Source organism: Salvia hispanica, chromosome 4 (genome assembly GCF_029641045.1).
Source record: "Salvia hispanica isolate PSC_SH4W2 chromosome 4, Shi_PSC_v1, whole genome shotgun sequence".
Taxonomy (NCBI): Eukaryota; Viridiplantae; Streptophyta; class Magnoliopsida; order Lamiales; family Lamiaceae; genus Salvia; species Salvia hispanica.
In genome coordinates, this window is record NC_142695.1 from 54,934,186 (window position 1) to 54,952,556 (window position 18,371).

Consider the following 18,371-nt stretch of genomic DNA (forward strand, 5'->3'; position numbering starts at 1 on the left):
GAGGGAAGTGAGTGGGATGACAGATTCAAGGCATCGGGAGCTGACTTCTCGATCAGCATACAGCACGTGTCACGGTCTTCGTGAGCCATCATCACTCCTCTTATTTATCATTATGCCCTTCACTTTTCGCATCTTTACACATTTATTTCCTCTTTTCCTTTTCTTTCAACTTGTTTCCATTAATTATAGAAATAAATGTATACAAGTAGTAGTAGTATAATCCTTACTCCTTATTATATTGATAGTAAACTTATGTCATATTCATAATATAGTATTTCCTTCCAATTTTTAATTTGTTTTAATCAAAGCACAAAGTACTTTTTAAAATTGGATCAGTATATGTACTTACAAAATATGGAAGATATCATATAGTTTTATAGCTCATAATCCTAATTATTTTTCTTCATATTTTTAATCACAGATAATGTATAGTACTATTTATTGAATATAAATTTCGAATTTCTACAATTTTTCTTGATATTATTCGATAGATTATATTTTTTTTATAGATATGGGTACTTTAAAAGTTGAGCTTATAAATTCTACGTGTGACTAAAATACCTGAGCTCACCCTCACTTTATTAACTACGAGTACTAATAAACTAAATTACCATAGCTTCACCATTCGATAGTATACTAGTAATATTGTATTTGTAGTACTATTATAATATAATACTCCCTCCGTCCCATATTTATAGTCACGTTTAGTTATGGTACGAGATTTAAGGAATTGGTGGAGTGTGTAATTGATGAAGTGAGAGGTGGAGTGTGTAATAAATGAAATGAGAGGGTGGAGTGAGATGAGACGATGGAGTGTGTAATAAATGAAGTGAGTTGGTTGAAGGTGAGTCCCCTTTAGACTTTTTTATTTTTTATTTTTGTTTTGATTTATTTTAATGTAGATAATGACATTTGGTTGTAATTTAAGTGAATAATGGGATAAAATTTTATGTTCAAATATAAAAAATTTTAAATGTGACTATAATTGTGGGACGGACTTTTATGATAAAATATGACTATAAATCTGGATCGGAGGGAATACATCATCCAGCCATGACATTTATACTATACACGATACTATAAAAAGTTTACTTAAAACGGTGCCCTCAGGGACAACACAGTTAGTTCCGAAGCGGCAAAGTTGCGGACTAATCCTACAAACGTTTCTTTAAAAGTACAAGTCTTATCTTGTACTACTACTGTTTTGTCCCAGTATACATTATTTACATGTAATGATAACTGTGTCCAATTCATTTAATCATTCTACACAAATGGTGAGTGCGTGTATATATATATACATATAGTTAAAGATAAAAGAATACAGGTGTACGTTTTGTAAGTGATGAGTAAATAGAACAATGTACAAACAGAAGAAACTTGAAGGTTTGGCAGAAGTCACGAGACAATGATGCATTCGTATGATACATCTCTTATTAAAACTAAATGAATTCCATTTTTTATCCTTTTATTTATGTAGTGTTGCAACTCTGTCCATCCGGAGATAATTGCGTTGTCCGGATGGACAGAGTTGCTCCTGTGAGCAATTATCTATATAATATATCCATGATATTAAGCCGACAATTTCACTATCAGGTAATAACATGAACATGGTTGAGCTTAAATATTTATTGTACGAAAGTCTAAGCAATTGTATCACCTTAGCCGTGGACTGTTCACTTCATTTCATGCTTCACACTTCATTCGAGTGGATGAATGACGTCACAACTCACAACAGAATGACAGATATGAAGGAACTGTTGATAAGTCGTGGTGTGGAATGATTGACGCCACAAACGATGGTCTATAAAGACATACATTAATTTCTATAAGTTTAGGATTTTCGTTGCCTATATAAAGGTCTCGTTGTTGGACTATAAAGACACATTTGAATATTAATATTATGATGAGTTTTATCTCTCTTGAGTTCTCAATTGCTTTTTGTCCGATTTAACAAACGATCTTCACAATCGTTTGTGGCGTCAATCATTAAACAACATGCACCACCAGGGACGGATCCACCTTAGCACAAGGTGGGGCAAATGCCCCTCCTCAAATATTTTTAACATATGCTATTTTTTTAATTTTGCATTTTTTAAAAAATTTCTTTATATCTGCCCCTTCTCAAATTCTTAAATTTTCCTTACATATAATTTTGCCCCCTCCATTTATATTCCTGGATCCGTCCCTGGGCACCACGACTTATCAACGATTCCTTCGTACCCGTTGTGACATCATTCATCCTTCTGTACCAATTTTCCCACCCTATTCTTTTCAAAATCTTCATCATTCATCAAATAATCATATCGCCAAGTCTGTATATAGTGTTAGTTTGGGCCGCAAGTAGATGAAATCAAGTTTTAGCACTTTTAAACCTTTATTTTGTAATAAGATTTAGAGCACATGCAATTAATTATTTGTCACGCTGGCTGTATTTTCAGTTATGCGCTAGCAACTTTTTGGATAAATCTATATGTCTATATAAAGAATGCACAAATCTAGAGTAATCAAAAGTGCTTGAGATTGCTTCTATCAAAATTGTCATGGTCCCTATTCTTTTATTCTTTTTTTTTTTTCTACATTATGGTTACTATTATTTAATTCACAAAACTAACAAATGAGGTATGTTGGTATATATGGAGAGTCATGGACCACGGCATAATTGTCACTGAGGTAGTAGTATTTAATACGGAATTAATTTATTATTTTTGTAGATATAACGATATCATGTGCTTTTCCAACTTTATAGGAGTAATAACTTTTTTCACCTAATAAAGTGGTCATTTTCCATGACATAAATCTAAAGTTATTTTGAATGCTAAAAGGAGGGAAAACGAAAAAAAAAAAATTACTCCTATAATGCAATAATAAAAACGTATTGTTTTCCTAATGGGTGTGGTCGAGTGGCATGAGACTCGTCCATCCTTAACCAAATGGTCAGAGGATCGATCCGTGTCTTTGGGTATGGAGCAACTTTAAATCCTTGGGCCAGCTGTTTTACCCATTGAGGTGCCTACAAATCAGCGCGGGAACAGTTACTGGGCCAGGCGGTGAATACCCTTGGTAATTAAAAAAAAACCGTATTGTTTTATGCGTGTGAATATAAATGATGGATATCTAAGTTTTATGGAGTGTTTTGCTCTTGTAAAATGGAAGTTGGCGAGATCAATATATATTTCTCTAAAATTATTGATTGACACGATTATTTTAATATTATATTACTCCCTCCGTTCCTGATTAGGAGTCACACTTCGATCGGGCACGAGTTTTAAGAAATGTAAAGAAAAGTTGGTTGAAAAAGTTAAGTGGATTGTGAGACCCATTTTTTTGTATTGGTTTTATAATAAAATGAGAGTGAATTGAGTTAGTGGAATGTGAGACCTACTTACTATTTATGGTAAAAATGAAATGTGACTCTTAATTGAGGATAGACCAAAATAGAAAAAAATGTGACTCTTAATCGGGGACGGAGGGAGTAATTGAAATGATAATTGCAAATTTACCATGATTCGACATTAACTTTTAATTGGGCCGTGAACTAGAGAATAGACTGAAAGGCCATAATCAATTGGACCTTCAAAATTACAATTTTTAAAGCCCAATTCAACTAGAGGCCCATACAAAATTGAACCAATTACTATTTTATGCCCATTTTTAAATTAACAGTGCAATCATCGCCTTCCGCCGCCGTCTTCCGCCGAGAGAAGCCCTCACAGAGCAACTGAGCTCGCCTGTTCAGTTCACTCGTACCGCTGGTTAGGTCAAAGGCGCTGTTGAGCTATTGTTGTGCGATCAAAGTTCTCATTCAAATTCGATAAATGGCTGCTTCTAATTCTTCGAAATTGTTTCGTGGTACGCATGTTTTATTATACTCGATTGAATTCTATCTTTCGCGCGAATGAATGAATGAATGATTCGTTTTAGTGTCCTCAGTAGAACTTGAAATAGGATTGGCAAATGAATTCCAATTTAATTGCTTCTGGTTTTCTGGAAGATTTTACCCCCAATTATGTGCGACCTGTTAATTGTTATCATGTTCTATTTCGTTGATTCCGTTTATGAGAAATTGGCTGTTCGAGCTGAAGATTTTGCCCTAAGTAGGTTTAGGTTTCGTATTTCCTCTATAGATCTAATAATATGAAAAGCAAAACAGAAATGAGCTTCAAATTTGCTGCAAATCTGAAGCTATGTGAAGTTTATAGGCCAAAAGATGAAATGAATGTGTTAGTTGCAGCATCCAATCAGATTGCTGAAGTTTACCATCACTGGCATTCTCTTTGGAAACTGTTATTTGGAAACATCCTTTTATTGTTAGCTTAAACATCTGCTTGGCATTTTATCATCAGTTTCAATAATTGGAATCTTGCAACACCAGATAGCTAATCTTCTCTTCTTATGTGTGATGAAACATCAGTCGGTCGGTCAATTCTGGGTGGTCTGAGCAACAATGCTCTTGGGGCGAGCAGGCCGTCTTCCCAATTGGCAGATATGGATTTCCTATCTCAAGTTAGTATAGTCTATTCCCTTTGTTTTGCCACATAAGTTAGCATTTGGTCATAGTGCTCATTTTCTTCACCTTAGCTCAATTCATTAGTCAACATTGTCCCTGAAGACTTAATGTGGTCCCTGTTGTGTTCTTGTGAATATCAGTTAGTATCTTCAAGATTATAAGATGAATGTAACTCGTGACACCTGTGACCGTGCTAATTATCATCACAACATCGTGTTTTAAATCTTGTGGTTGCAACGTATTTGTTGGTTGTGCGACTGCTAAGTTTGGAATTTGATCCTAGTGCATTCATTTTCTTCACCTTAGTTCAGTTTTCTATGTGGATGACTGTTACTTTTTCTCTAATTCATTAGTTGACGTTGTCTCTGAAGTCTTAATGTGGTCCCTGTTGTGTTTCTGTGAATATTGGTTAGTATGGTCAAGATTATAAGGTGAATGTAACTTGCGAAACCTGTGACCGTGCTAAGCATCTTCACAACATCTTGGTTTATATCTCGTGGGAGCAACAACATGTTTGTTGGTTTTCTGACTAAATCAGTACTCCATGCAATGTGCGTAAAGGATATGTTTCGTAATCTTATATTGTAGTATCAGTTACAAGAATAATAATGCTGGGGAGATTGATTACATGACTAATGGATGTATACGTCTCCAGCAAACAAGGACATTCATACAGATGAGGACTAACCTTAAAGTGGTGGACAATTCCGGGGCTAAAAGAGTGATGTGCATACAAGCACTGAAGGGCAAGAAAGGAGCTAGACTGGGGGACGTAATAGTAGCATCGGTCAAGGAAGCACATGTTGGTGGGAAAGTGAAAAAAGGAGACGTTCACTACGCTGTTGTCGTTCGTGCTGCAATGCCACGGGGCCGCTGTGATGGGAGCGAAGTCAAGTTTGACGACAATGCTGTCGTACTCATCAATAAGCAAGGCGAGCCAATCGGCACCAGGGTGTTCGGCCCTGTTCCTCATGAGTTGAGGAAAAAGAAGCATCTCAAGATTCTCAGTCTTGCTGAGCAAATTGCCTAAAGTGTTATCACATACCTGCTCAAATCTATCATTGCTAATTGCTATATGTAAGAACTCAGACTAATTTAGGTATCACAGACTTCTTCCTGTTTTATCTTTGATTTATTAGACTCGTAACTAAATTAGAAAATTTTAGTTTGCAACAAAACAGTTTTTGTTTCATGATGCATCTGTCAACAAAAAAAATAGTACTAACTGAGGACAAATTACATTAACCAAATTTTCATTTTCCTAATAAGTTAATTAATTTACCAAGCAATATTATATTTTTCCATAGTTTTTTTTTATATTTGCGATTTTGAGTCAAAACTGATATATGCCATAGCGGTCCCAAATTTTTTGAAACAGGAATCAAACTGGTAGAATTGGCATGTTGATTATGATTCGACATGTGAGACGGTGAGGGGTTGGCAGGTTGCTACGGTTCATACGGTTTTTTTCTGTTTTTCCTGATTTTGGCCAAAACCGAAGTTTCACCACCGACACAATTTCGAAGTATGAAACTACAACTGAACCGGTAAAATCAGTATATGCTGATTCCACTTCAGCCTGTGGGAAGTTGTTACGGCTCATGATTTTTCTATGTTCCCCAAATTCCGATTAGAATTCCAAAAAAATTGAAACTAGAACTGATAGAATCCGTATGCCAATTTCGATCCAACCCGTGAGAGGTCATTGTGGTTCATAGAACAACATACACTTCCATTAGAATTATCATTTCACTTTTACTGGTAAATGAATTTCACATTCCACTAACACTCTCTACTCACATTTTATTATAAAATCAATATATAAAATTAAGGTTTATATTCGACGAACTTTTTTCTATCACTTTCAAACATAAAGTCAAACAATTTTCATAAAAACCGTGCCTGTCAAATATGGAACTTCTAATAGGGACTGGTCGAAGAATCTGATTTTGGGCTGAACTGATAAATTGAGTTTAACCATGCATCGCTTCTAGTATTAACCTATCTCCCATGACTTACTCATTCTAAATAATCTTTTTTCTTTAAAAATAAATTTTAATCCCAAAATTCTAGTAATGTTTGAAATGGGCCAGGCCCACAACCCCCAAAACGGGCCGGACATTTACATTCAAAGCTTATAAGTAAAAGAGGAGCAGAAACATGAGAAAAAGGAGACGGCGTTGGTGTCAGCTGCATTCAAAATCAAAGCTCTCTCTGAAATCAAAAATCATGAAACGACGGCGTTTCCTGTCGGGCTGTCGGCGCTTTACTCTTCAATCACGGCCGTAACCACCGCTGTGTCTCTTTATACACATTTATCATTTAATGCGTGTTCATCTTCGTCAGCTCACGCTCTATCACGCCTTCTGTCAAAAGCTTGTACCCTCTGCGTGACCTACCGCCTCCTCACCCCCCCCCCCTCTCTCTCTCTCTATATATATATATATATGTATATTTTGTCCTTCACTCTCACGTAATTCCGGTGACTCTAACTGCCAATTTTATTTATTTTGCTCATTTTTATATAGTATTTCTGTTGTGATTAAGTGATTATGAGGTGTATCTTGGACTGGTGGACCCCGCTGTGGATAAGGCAACTTCATTGGTTCACGCTAAAACACATTCTATTTTTGAGTGGAACGTCACATTAAATTATTGATTTGGACTCAAATTCCCAAGTTGTTATCGACTTTGATCGGAAGTTTCTGGAATTATTTTAATTATTGATTTATATATGACACGGATTTTAATGTAGAATCAGTAAATTAAGAGAGAATCGAAAAAAAGTATTCGCTCCGTCCACGAAAATTCATCCCGGTTTGACCGGGCACGGATTTTAAGAAATGTAATGAAAAGTGAATTGAAAAAGTTAGTGGATTGTGAGTTCTATTTTATATATTAGTTTTATAATAAGACGTGAGTAGGAATGAGTTAGTGGAATACGGGGTCCACTACCAAAAACGGTAAAAGTGAAATGAGACAAATTTTGGGGGACAGATGAAAATGAAAAATGGACAAATTTTGGTGGACGGAGAGAGTAATAGAGAAGGAGAAAAAGTAAGTGAGAAGTAGTGTTAGTGGAATAATGGGTATGGTTATTATTTGTTCAAAACTTTCCATAAATGAATGTGCTCTATTTTTTTGGACGATTAACCATGGTAAATGTGTCCTATTTTTTTGGACGGAGGGTGTATTTATTTATTCTAATTTTATACTAGTAATTTAAATTTTCGGAGTTGAATGTAGAGTTATAGTATTAAATTAAACAATTTTATTAGGATTTATATGAAGAATGAATGAAATGTGAGGGAGAGAACATATATATTTATTTAAGAATGAATAAAATGGAAATGAAAAAACACAAACAGGTGAAATGGGTTTAACAAATAAAATTATAAAATTTTAGTATATTATGGGGGTCGTTGACGAAATTTTTTTAGGAATACTCCCTCCGTCCCATAAAAGTTGAGACAAAACTTTTGGGTACGGAAGTTAAGAATTTATATTAAATAAATAGGAGAGATAAGAGAGAGTAAAGTAAATGATGGAATAAAAAAGAGTGATTGGATGTTTTGTCTTTTGTTAAAAAGGTAAATGACCCAACTTTATTGGGACAGACTAAAAAGGAATACGATTCAATTTTTTTGGGACGGAGGGAGTAGTAGTTTTGTTTGAACATAGAATGTTAGTGTATTGAAAAACTTAAATGCAAATGGAAAAAGAATGAATATATATGATGTCACGTGTCGAAGAGCATATTCTAACAATTTTTATAATACGAACAAAAACTCGTACGTCGTTAATCAATCCTCATGAGTCATGAGGTAGTACTTTTTTTAATTTTGGTTCATTATTTTGTAGAACAATCCTATTTCATTTTGTAGAACCATCACATTTATTACTATTGCAATAAAAATGAAACACTTATTCCTTAAACCTTGCCTTATATATTTACCAATATTATCATTAGTAAACTAATGAATACCCTGATTGAATCCCCTCACAAATTGTCGGACCGGAGTGTGAGGCGGAGTGTGAGGGCGGCTGGGGTGACCAAATCACCTTTTGCTACAAGTAAACTTTCTAAAACTATTATTACTACATGTGAAAAAAATTATGTCCCGCCTATGTTCTTTCTAAACACATAAAACCAAATTAATTAACTCAAAATTACAATAGAAATGAGAATTATATTCCACTTGCGACAAAAACAAAAAATCATGGTTAAAACTCATATATTAACAAAATTAAACATTACTTCGGCCAAAACTTAGGCACATTTTGCTACTTCTTATATTGTCTACCATTTAAAAATGCATTTATAATTTATCTATTTTTATTAAGCGGACCACATACTCCATTAACTCATTACATAGACATTCTACTAATTACTCTCTCTGTCCCACTTTAAGAGTCTCAGTTGAGTTCGGCACGAGTTTTAAGAAATATAAAGGAAAGTTGGTGAAAGAAAATAGTGGAATGTGAGTCATACTTTTTTATATTAGTTTTATAATAAAATGTGAGTGAAAAAAAGTTAGTGGAATGCGAAACTTAATACCATTTATGGAATATTTCAACCGGGACTCCTAAAGTTGGATACTCAAAAATGGTAAACTGGGACTCTTAAAATGAGACGGAGGGAGTATATTAGTACGGAGTACATAAAAAGGGTACTCACACTCTACTTATACTTTCATTCATTTTCTTTATACAGTCAAATAATTTTTTAAAACTCGTATCGAGTCTAATCAAAAGTGTTTTTAAATGGCGAACTGATAGAGTTCTTTGTAATCATAAAAAGACTCTATTAACACAATGGGATAAAACAAAAAAGTCTTGGTAGGATTAACACAAATATTAAGGTGATATTGGGATTAAAAAAGTATTGGTAGGATTAACACAAAAATGAAAGTGGTATTAGCAAAAGAAAAGAAAACACAATTCACGCATTTGGTTGCGATAGAAAGGTACAAATATACAGTTATCCGGAAAATAGAGATAAAGCCGAATGCAGAAAGCATGATATTTCCAGGCCGCCAGACACTTCTCCTGCTACTCTACAGCTATATGCCTCTCTCTCTCTCTACATTTCTGTATCTATATATATATACACGCAATGCATGCTTCAACAGTCAATTCATTCCTCTGCTTCTCAATTTTTCCAGATCTCTCTCTTTTTTCAATTTCGGCGATTTCACCCACGATTGCGACAATTCGATCGGAGATCGGAGCAATGGAGGTAGTAGCGAAGGACGTGCGATCGGCGGCGGTGCGGATCGTGGATCAGCAGCGGACGGATCTGGAATCGGCGTGCGAGAAGGTGAGCGCGATCGTCGCCGGCAACGCGGTGGTCGTCTTCACCATCAGCGGCTGCTGTATGTGCCACGTCGTCAAGCAGCTGCTCTTCGGCCTCGGCGTCGGTCCGACGGTCGTCGAGCTCGACCGCGAGGCCGCCGGCGGGCCGATCCTCTCGCTGCTGCACCGCCTCGGCGGCGGAGGGAAGGCCGTGCCGGCGGTGTTCGTCGGCGGGAAGTTTCTCGGCGGGATCGAGACGGTGATGGCTTGCCACATCAACGGATCGCTCGTGCCGCTCCTCAAAAACGCCGGTGCTCTTTGGCTTTGATTGATTTGTGATGCTTAATTCAACTAACTTGTTTTAACTGGTGAATTGGTGTTTGATCATATATATATGCATGGAGGATTTGTGTTATGTTTATGAGATGGATTGGTGACATATTTCATGTACATATAAATCATGATGCTATTGATTAGCCATATGTTGTCATCCATTGCCAAACTTTATTATCAAAAAAAATAAATTTTCATTTCTGATACTTAAATTACTATACTACTATACTCGTTTCATACTATTTTAATCATTTCTTTTAGTTTATGAAATTGACGTTTAATGATTAGATTGAGAGAATGAAACATAAAGAATTGATATTTAATGATTAAATAAAGAGGATAAAATACCAGATCCAGTTAAATGCCAAAAAATTAACAATTACTCCCTCCGTCCCGGATAATTCGACCAAGTATTCCATTTTAGGCCGTCCCACATAATTTGTCTCATTTCATTTTTACCATTTTTGGTAGTGGACCTCATATTCCACTAACTAATTCCTACTCCCATTTTATTATAAAACTAATACTTTAAAAGTAGGACCTACATTACACCAACTTTTTCAACTCATTTTTTATTAGTAGATTTTTTAAAATTCGTGTCTGGTCAAAGTGTCCCAAATTATCTGGGACGAAGGGAGTAAATGCCAAAAAAATTAAAGCTAATAAAAGTGATTTGAGATAATTTTAAATGGAATGTGACTAAAGTAGTTTGAGATGGGAATGTCATTTTGACCACTCCTTCAGTTTGCATTGTAAAGTTTTATTTTGACTCAAAGTGAGTTTTAAGAATTAGAAATAAACGTGAACATAAAAGGTAATGGAGTGTAAATTCAGTGTGTAAGAATAAAATAGCAAATAAAGTATTAAAGAATAAAGTTAATCAAAAATAATTTGAGATAATCCTAAATACTCCTCCGTTCCAAGATAAGTGACCTACTTCTTTTGGACACGGAATTTAAGGAATGATATTTAAATAAGTTAAAGTGGAGAGAGTAAAGTATGAGAAAGATAAAAGTAGAGGAGAGAAGAGAGAATAAAGTAGGTGGAAGATAAAGTAAGAGAGATGACTCTTTGCTAAAAATGGAAATAGGTCACTTATAATGGGACACCCCAAAAAGGAATACAAATCACTTATCTTGGGACGGAGGGAGTAGAATACTTATGATAATATGGGATGAAGAAAAAAAAATATATTATCCTTCGGTATGCATTATAAAGTCTAATTTTGATTCGAAATGAGTTTTAAGAATAATGAAGGCATGCGAACACAAAATGGTAATGGAATGTAAATCCAGTTTGATATGCTCCACTTTGTTCCAAAATATTAAAAATTTTGACAAAAATAAAAATAGTTACTACTACTACTACTTACTATTTAACGTCCCAAAAAAGAATATAATTCTATTAATACGGAATGGATAGAGATCATAGAGTATTAATTTTATAATAGAAAATGATATTTAGTATAATGCGAAACTTATTAATCGAAAATAGATAAAATGAAATGTGGCTTTTTGGTTGTGAATGTATATTGATGATGATAAAATGAGATTTTATTTTGGTGATGGAAGGAAGATAGATCATCTTTAAATTTACAATAATGAGAAATTAACTAAAAACAGAAAGCTATCTACGCATGCCTGTATAGGTTTCACTCAATTAATTTCATCTATTGGAAGAAAAACATTAGGCTGAGCAATTTTGCAGGACTGATTTTGTGTTGCCAATAATGCCCTTGATTAATGGTGGCTGACGAAAAGTATGATTCTGTAGTTTTGTAGTACAAATATTTCCAGAAAATGACTTCTGAAAAACCGACCACAGCCATGGAACATGATAATTTTGTCTGTTTATGTTATGCTATAATACAACTTTTAATAGAAATAATTCTGAAGTGATTGGTGTATGAATTAACAATGATTAATAAATGTGTTGTGAGTGACAAAATTAGAGACTGTTAAACGGCTATTGGATTAATAACTAATTGCGACAACATTGATTAGCCAATTAGTGCCTAGAAATTGGTTTGCTAAAAACAGGTTCTTGCTGTGGTGATCAGACACTCTCGCTGGGAGACGAGTTCGGTACACCTGAGGTCCATCCAAAAAATATTCAACATGCTCTTTGCTTGTAGTCGAACTTGGATCTAGCTTGTGGAAGTCAATTACCATAAGGTCGAGAGACTGAACGCCACTATTCTTGAACAAGTTAGAGCCGGGTCTTCTTTTCACACTATTACGGATATGAAAATAATGGTCAAAATCGGATGAAATTGTCAACTGCCCCTTTATTGAGATATTCAATTAAAACGGTTAGCTGACAATCGACTAGTTATTTACTTGATCTTATAAAAAAGTGGTGGATCATGTGATAGAAAAGATAAGTACTTATTTCGTCTACTATTAATAATTATGGACGATATGGAATTTAATGTATACACTGGTGAAGTAAAAAAAAAGAAATTTAAAATATTGTTAATTCTAAAATGAATAAATTGAAGATCGAGAAAAAATGGCGCTCCTTGTTACTGAAAATAGAAAGAGGCTAACTTTTTGTGAACAAATCAAACAGGAAAAAAATAGATTGTTGATTATGGACCGAAAAAATTAATAGTATGGTATACTTAAAAAGAGTAATTTTTTCTATTTAAATCACAAATTAGGAAGAGAAACTAAATTTTGATGTTGTTTCAGCACACAACTTCTTGAAGAACTAAGCACGGTTTTTGCAAGAGATCGTGATGCTCCTGCCAAATATGATCAGAATAAGGAAATAGCAGCATTTTATTCAATACATCTTATATTGAGAAATGGGATCGAGATGAAGAGACCTTTAACAAGTGTTGATACCTAGCGAGACTTCTTGACGCGTTTCGCAGGTCTTAGAGTATCCACTATAGGAGAGCCGTGGCTTGTGGCTCTCCCGTGGCCCAGCCGCGGCTCCCTATAGTGAGTTGGATGGGCGTTTGTGGCGGGGGGGTGTCACCCACGAGAGCGCCACTCGCGTGGCCAAGCCACGGCGGTTCTATTGCAGCGGCCACGGGTCGCGGCTGAGCTGCGGCTCTCTCCTATTTTTATTTTTTTTTAATTTTCGAAAATATTTTTATATATACCTAAAATTCAACTCTTATTTTTACTCTACTCTCACACACAATTTACCCCATTCCCTTTAATTTTAATTTTCGTGAAATGCAAGGCAGAGACGATCCCGACTAATTTTTAGTTTTCGAAAATATTTTTATATATACCTAAAATATTTTTATATATACCTAAAATTCAACTCTTATTTTTAGTTTTTGTTTTAGTGTTTTAAAACAATTTTCATTGTATAATTTTACCCCGTTCTATAATACAACGAAGATTTGGTTTTCGATTTAGTTTTCATTAAATTATGCATTTTATTTAATTATTATAGTCTAACAATTTTTATTGTAGTAAAATTAAAATATAAACAAAATGGAAAAAACAAATTATTGTGTGGCTTGGGCATGTCCACTATAGTGGAAAACATGGGCGTTGGTGGCCCGGCCACGATTTTGTGGCCGGGAACAGCGTTGGAACATGGTGAGTCACGGCCTGGGCCGGTCCCGGGGCCGCAGTTGCGTCCCTGGGCCGGTCCCGGGGTCCGGCCCGGCCTAGGGTTATCTGCTACGGGACGGGCCGCAAATCCCCAAACTTTTTTTTCTTTTTTTGATTTTTTTTTTTTTGCCTATTTATACCCATTTCTTCAACATTCTTCCACCAATTTCTCCATTTCTATCCTCTAAATTATTTCAATATTTTTTCTAGGAATTGAAATAATTCTCTGTCAAAAAAGAAATCAAAGGTTATTTTTTTTTCTTATACAATTCTCATGTATGTGAATACGAATCTTTTTTCACCTTTCTACGTAACCAATATTTTCATTTACGATCAACGTCTTCTGGAGTTCTTCTTGAAAGAATCTATTTCTATATAAAAATAGAAGGTCTTATGAACACCTTTGTTAATAATTTTCAGGCGAACCTAGGGTTGGTCGAGGAACCTTGCATGCATTATACTATCAAAGAAAATCCATTCTGGCTTCAAAAGGGACATCCCTTTTCATGAATAAATGGAAATTTTACCTTATCACTTTTTGGCAATGGCATTTTTCGGTGTGGTTTCATCCAAGAAGGATTTGGATAAACCAATTTTCCAAGCATTCCCTTTCCATTTTGGGTTATATTTCAAACGTGCAAATAAACCCTTCCGTGGTACGGAGTCAAATTCTAGAAAATGCATTTCTAATCAATAATTCTATTAAGAAGCTCGATACCCTTGTTCCAATTATTCCTCTGATTTCGGAATTGGCTAAAGCGAAATTTTGTAACGTATTTGGGCATCCCATTAGTAAGCCAATTCGGGCTGATTTATCAGATTCTAATATTATTGACCGATTTGCGCGTATATGCAGAAATATTTCTCATTATCATAGTGGATCTTCCAAAAAAAAGAGTTTGTATCGAATAAAGTATATACTTCGACTTTCTTGTGCTAGAACTTTGGCGCGGAAATTTTTATTTTCTAGGTCTTAATAATTTTTTTTAGGATTTGTAAAAAAATTTCTAGGATTTGTAATTTTTTATTTTTCGACTGAACAATGAATTTTCCCGGTTTTAATTGTATAACGTATTCTATTTTACGATTAAAATATGTTGTAGTTGTGAATAGTGCAAATGAATAGTTGTGGCCTGATGTGGCCCGAGTTGTGGCCTGCAGGGTTAATGGAGTTGTGGCTTGGAACCCCTAATTTGAGAGAATGATGATGTGGAGGGGACTTGCGGCACAAATCCGGGACGGGGTTAAGGATGCTCTTAGTGCTTCTTTCCTTGGCTCCTCCGGAAGTTTTATGTCTGTAAAGGGCTGCATTTATTTCAAAGATGATGTTATTATTGATCAAATAAGACCAGAAGATAGAGTAATGAGCTCTATGTCATCAAGAGGCAGAGTGAATGGCTGGGAGATGTTCGAGCAAGATTTTCTTCAGGGCTACAATTAACTAATTAAGTGGCTCGTCAGCAATCTCAGCTACTATCGATAATTCAGCCTCCGCTGATCCAATTCCCTACCAGACTATGTGCCTCTTCCGATTCCAAGTTCTCACACTCATTGCAGGTGAATGCAGGCCAGAAAATTATCCGCCTTCACTTTAATCCCACAACATAAAGAGATTTTAAAGGGTTGAAAGCGGTGTTCAATGTCGAAGCTGCTTCTTTCACCTTGCTCACCAATTTCAGTGTCTCCACCACAACCAATATGCTCTTGGTGTTAATATTTTGCCAAAGATTTCTGTTTAGATATTCAGAAGAACCAACAGCTTAAGATAGCTTTCTATCTGAAACTAGTCCATCACTAGATACACATGCTTTTACGATGGTGTTGAAATTATCTCGGTGCCTGCTAGTCTTTCTTACTTTCAGGTTTATAGCACTTGAAATAGTTTTGTCTGCTGATGGCTATACCGACATTCCCCATAAATACCCATCCATAGTAACATAGAGACAGAATGAATACGTAATGAAAAGAGCACGGAACGAAGAAAATAGCACGAGATGTTACGAGCATTTTGAAAATGACTTGCCTCGTCGTTTTTTTTCCTGTAGTTCCAACAGTTCTTGGCAATAGGTGAGGCACTCAGCATGATATGCAGCTGCCAATTCTTTGATCATAGCCTTTCTTTTGAGAACATCCACTATAGGAGAGCCGCGGCTCGTGGCTTTCCCGTGGCCCGGCCGTGGCTCCCTATAGTGACTTGGATGGGGCGGGGGGGGGGGGGGGGGGCTAATTTCTGATTATTTTTTTTTTAAATTCGAAAATATTTCTATATATACCTAAAATTCAACTCTTATTTTTACACTACTCTCACACACAATTTACCCTATTCCCTTCAATTTTAGTTTTTGTTTGAGTGTTTTAAAACAATTTTCATTGTATAATTTTACCCCGTTCTATAATACATCGAAGATTTGGTTTTCGATTTAGTTTTCATTAAATTATGCATTTTATTTAATTATTATAGTCTAACAATTTTTATTGTAGTAAACTTAAAATATAAACAAAATGGAAAAAATAAATGATTGTATGGCTTGGGCATGTCCACTATAGTGGAAAACATGGGCGTTGGTGGCCCGGCCACAACTTTGTGTCCTGGCCACACTTTGTGGCTTGGCCCAGCCAACTATAGTGGACACTCTGATGATCCCAATCACTCAAATAATCAAAACAAGTTCAGCATACATAAGAACATAGCCAAAACTTGATTCAAGGTGTTTCTATAACCAAACTAACTATCAAAATAGTGTTTACACCTAAAATCTTCACTCAATTCTAATACTATATTTTCATCAATCAGACCCCTAAATACATACTTAATTCGCAATAAATTCAGCTTATTAAGAAGGTGTAGAATTCCTTGCTCCATTAGTCCATATTAAAGAGAAATTTCGAACTATTTATCGTTGAGATCCAGTTATAACGCTACGCCATAAGAATTAGGTATACAGATACATGATCAGAGAAATTGAGCACAATTAGTACCTCCAAATAACCTATGAAATTACACACAGTAATTTAGATTCATAACAGTAATTTCGAACTGTCTCATTTAAAAAAATACTGTCTCATTTAAAATATCAAAATTGTCTTTTCAATTTGTCTCAAAATGTCTTATTTTCATATTTGGAATAAAATGTCTTTATTCATCTGAACGAAAAGGACTTATTTTTTGGACTATACATGTGTTAAATAGATAGAAAATACGTAGAGATGGTATCGTTTTCATTTGTAGAAATCGATCAGCTTCATTAGGACAAATCAAAATGAAAGTTGAGTCATATCCGTTCAGAATATTGCTTTTCCATTTTAGTTGTTCATAAAAGCCAATAACCTTTTCTTATAAATTTAGCCACATTTATATCAATAACACTACATTCATTTTTCTACTATTATTCTTTTACTATTAAAACTATTGATAGTGAACAATATGAACATATACTATTGTGTGTACATTGGTGCTTTAACAGTTTAACTCATTCTCTAACATCATATGATGCAGAAACAATACTTTCACTAATTAGATTTCGTTTTTCTTAATTATGCACACGATTTGCCGCTAATTTTAACTAAAAACACCTAAAACTGCTCAATAGCATCAGTAGAGCTATTTATTTCATACTTAAGCCTTTAATTATAACTAATCTCTTATGCTTACTTGTTCGATCATCCGTTTTTGCTAGAATGGCTGTTGAAGGGAAGCCATTGAGTGAGGTTCGTACCAAATCGAGGCTCACTTGCCTTGCCGGATCATCTATCCGATGTGAGTCTGCATTTTTTAAGCCTTTTTTTTTTCTGATTAAATATTTGATGTTGTGTTCTCATATCATTCCAAAAGAGTGAATATCGCTCAAATTCAAGAATTTTAAGGCGTTTGATATGGACTGAGTGTTTTTGTTGTTCAATTTTACTTATGTTGATCATTCTGCATAATTTTATTGGTTGCATTGTGCTAATAATCCTATATTCCTTTTTCTTGTCTCAGCTTTGAAACGACCGCGGATTGAAGCGTTGAACACAAATGGAAATTTCGATACAACTGTGGAATCATAGACTCATAGTTGTCTCCCTCTCTGGTATACGATGATAAAAAACCTAAATTTTGCAGTTAAAAGTTGAATATTTGTATATGCATTACCTATTACATCAATTGGTATAAGGCAATTTCATATTCTCTATGAAAGAAACAATCTTGTATTTACACATTTCCTCCTGTAGTAAAACTGAAAGCTACAATTTAGGGAGGATGAAAGAAACACTCATCTGACCCCCTAAGTTGTATGTATGAACAAAATATATACAAATAACCTCAACCCTAATTCTTGATATCCTATTCGACCATCTGATATCAACAATAGATGGCCAGTTCTACTTTCACCTCATCTCACGTGGAAATTATGGAGGAAATGAATCTTTTTTTCTTTTTCTGTGTTTTTTGATTCATTGCAATTTCCCTGCATTTCTCCACATTCCTTTCTACACAACATGCTTGAAAATCCCTTGATACATGCATTATTTACACATCTGCCGCGGTTCCACCCCCTTCCTTTATGGGATTCACAGTAGCTGCGAGCAGACGAGGCCTGCTTCGTCCGATTGGGCGTCAGACGACGGGTAATCTGCTCATGAGCGCGTAGGTGACGAAGGAGAGGATGACGGGAAGG

At 35.1% G+C, this 18,371-nt stretch overlaps 3 protein-coding genes across 3 annotated transcripts; 2 read left to right on the plus strand and 1 right to left on the minus strand.

Moving 5' to 3' along the window:
• The first annotated feature begins 3,671 nt into the window (after positions 1–3,671).
• On the plus strand, positions 3,672–5,631 carry LOC125196981 (Ribosomal protein L14p/L23e family protein). The gene is made up of 3 exons (XM_048095661.2): positions 3,672–3,849; positions 4,412–4,503; positions 5,163–5,631. The coding sequence occupies exons 1-3, from the start codon at positions 3,816–3,818 to the stop codon at positions 5,535–5,537; spliced, it is 501 nt and encodes a 166-aa protein (XP_047951618.1). The 5' UTR covers positions 3,672–3,815; the 3' UTR covers positions 5,538–5,631.
• A 3,782-nt stretch (positions 5,632–9,413) lies between these two features.
• Positions 9,414–10,335, plus strand: LOC125191648 (glutaredoxin-C1-like). The gene has a single exon (XM_048089044.2). It carries the CDS (start codon positions 9,624–9,626, stop codon positions 10,128–10,130), a length of 507 nt encoding a protein of 168 aa, XP_047945001.1. The 5' UTR covers positions 9,414–9,623; the 3' UTR covers positions 10,131–10,335.
• A 5,242-nt stretch (positions 10,336–15,577) lies between these two features.
• LOC148929469 (uncharacterized) lies at positions 15,578–17,461 on the minus strand. The gene is made up of 3 exons (XM_089056861.1): positions 17,449–17,461; positions 15,740–15,847; positions 15,578–15,642 (listed from the first exon to the last, which is right to left on the minus strand). Exons 1-3 carry the CDS (start codon positions 17,459–17,461, stop codon positions 15,578–15,580), a joined length of 186 nt encoding a protein of 61 aa, XP_088912987.1.
• Between the last annotated feature and the right edge of the window lie 910 nt (positions 17,462–18,371).

What these genes read in the sequence shown, in the direction of transcription:
- LOC148929469 (XM_089056861.1), bottom strand. An exon ending in ACTACAGGAAAAAAAACGAC is followed by an intron (nt 15,643 to 15,739) that starts GAGGCAAGTCAT and finishes CTATGTTACTAT; the next exon opens with GGATGGGTATTTATGGGGAA.
- LOC125196981 (XM_048095661.2), top strand. Translation starts at nt 3,816, where the DNA reads ATGGCTGCTTCTAATTCTTCGAAATTGTTTCGTG. An exon ending in TTCTTCGAAATTGTTTCGTG is followed by an intron (nt 3,850 to 4,411) that starts GTACGCATGTTT and finishes ATGAAACATCAG; the next exon opens with TCGGTCGGTCAATTCTGGGT. An exon ending in ATATGGATTTCCTATCTCAA is followed by an intron (nt 4,504 to 5,162) that starts GTTAGTATAGTC and finishes ATACGTCTCCAG; the next exon opens with CAAACAAGGACATTCATACA.
- LOC125191648 (XM_048089044.2), top strand. Translation starts at nt 9,624, where the DNA reads ATGCATGCTTCAACAGTCAATTCATTCCTCTGCTTCTCAATTTTTCCA.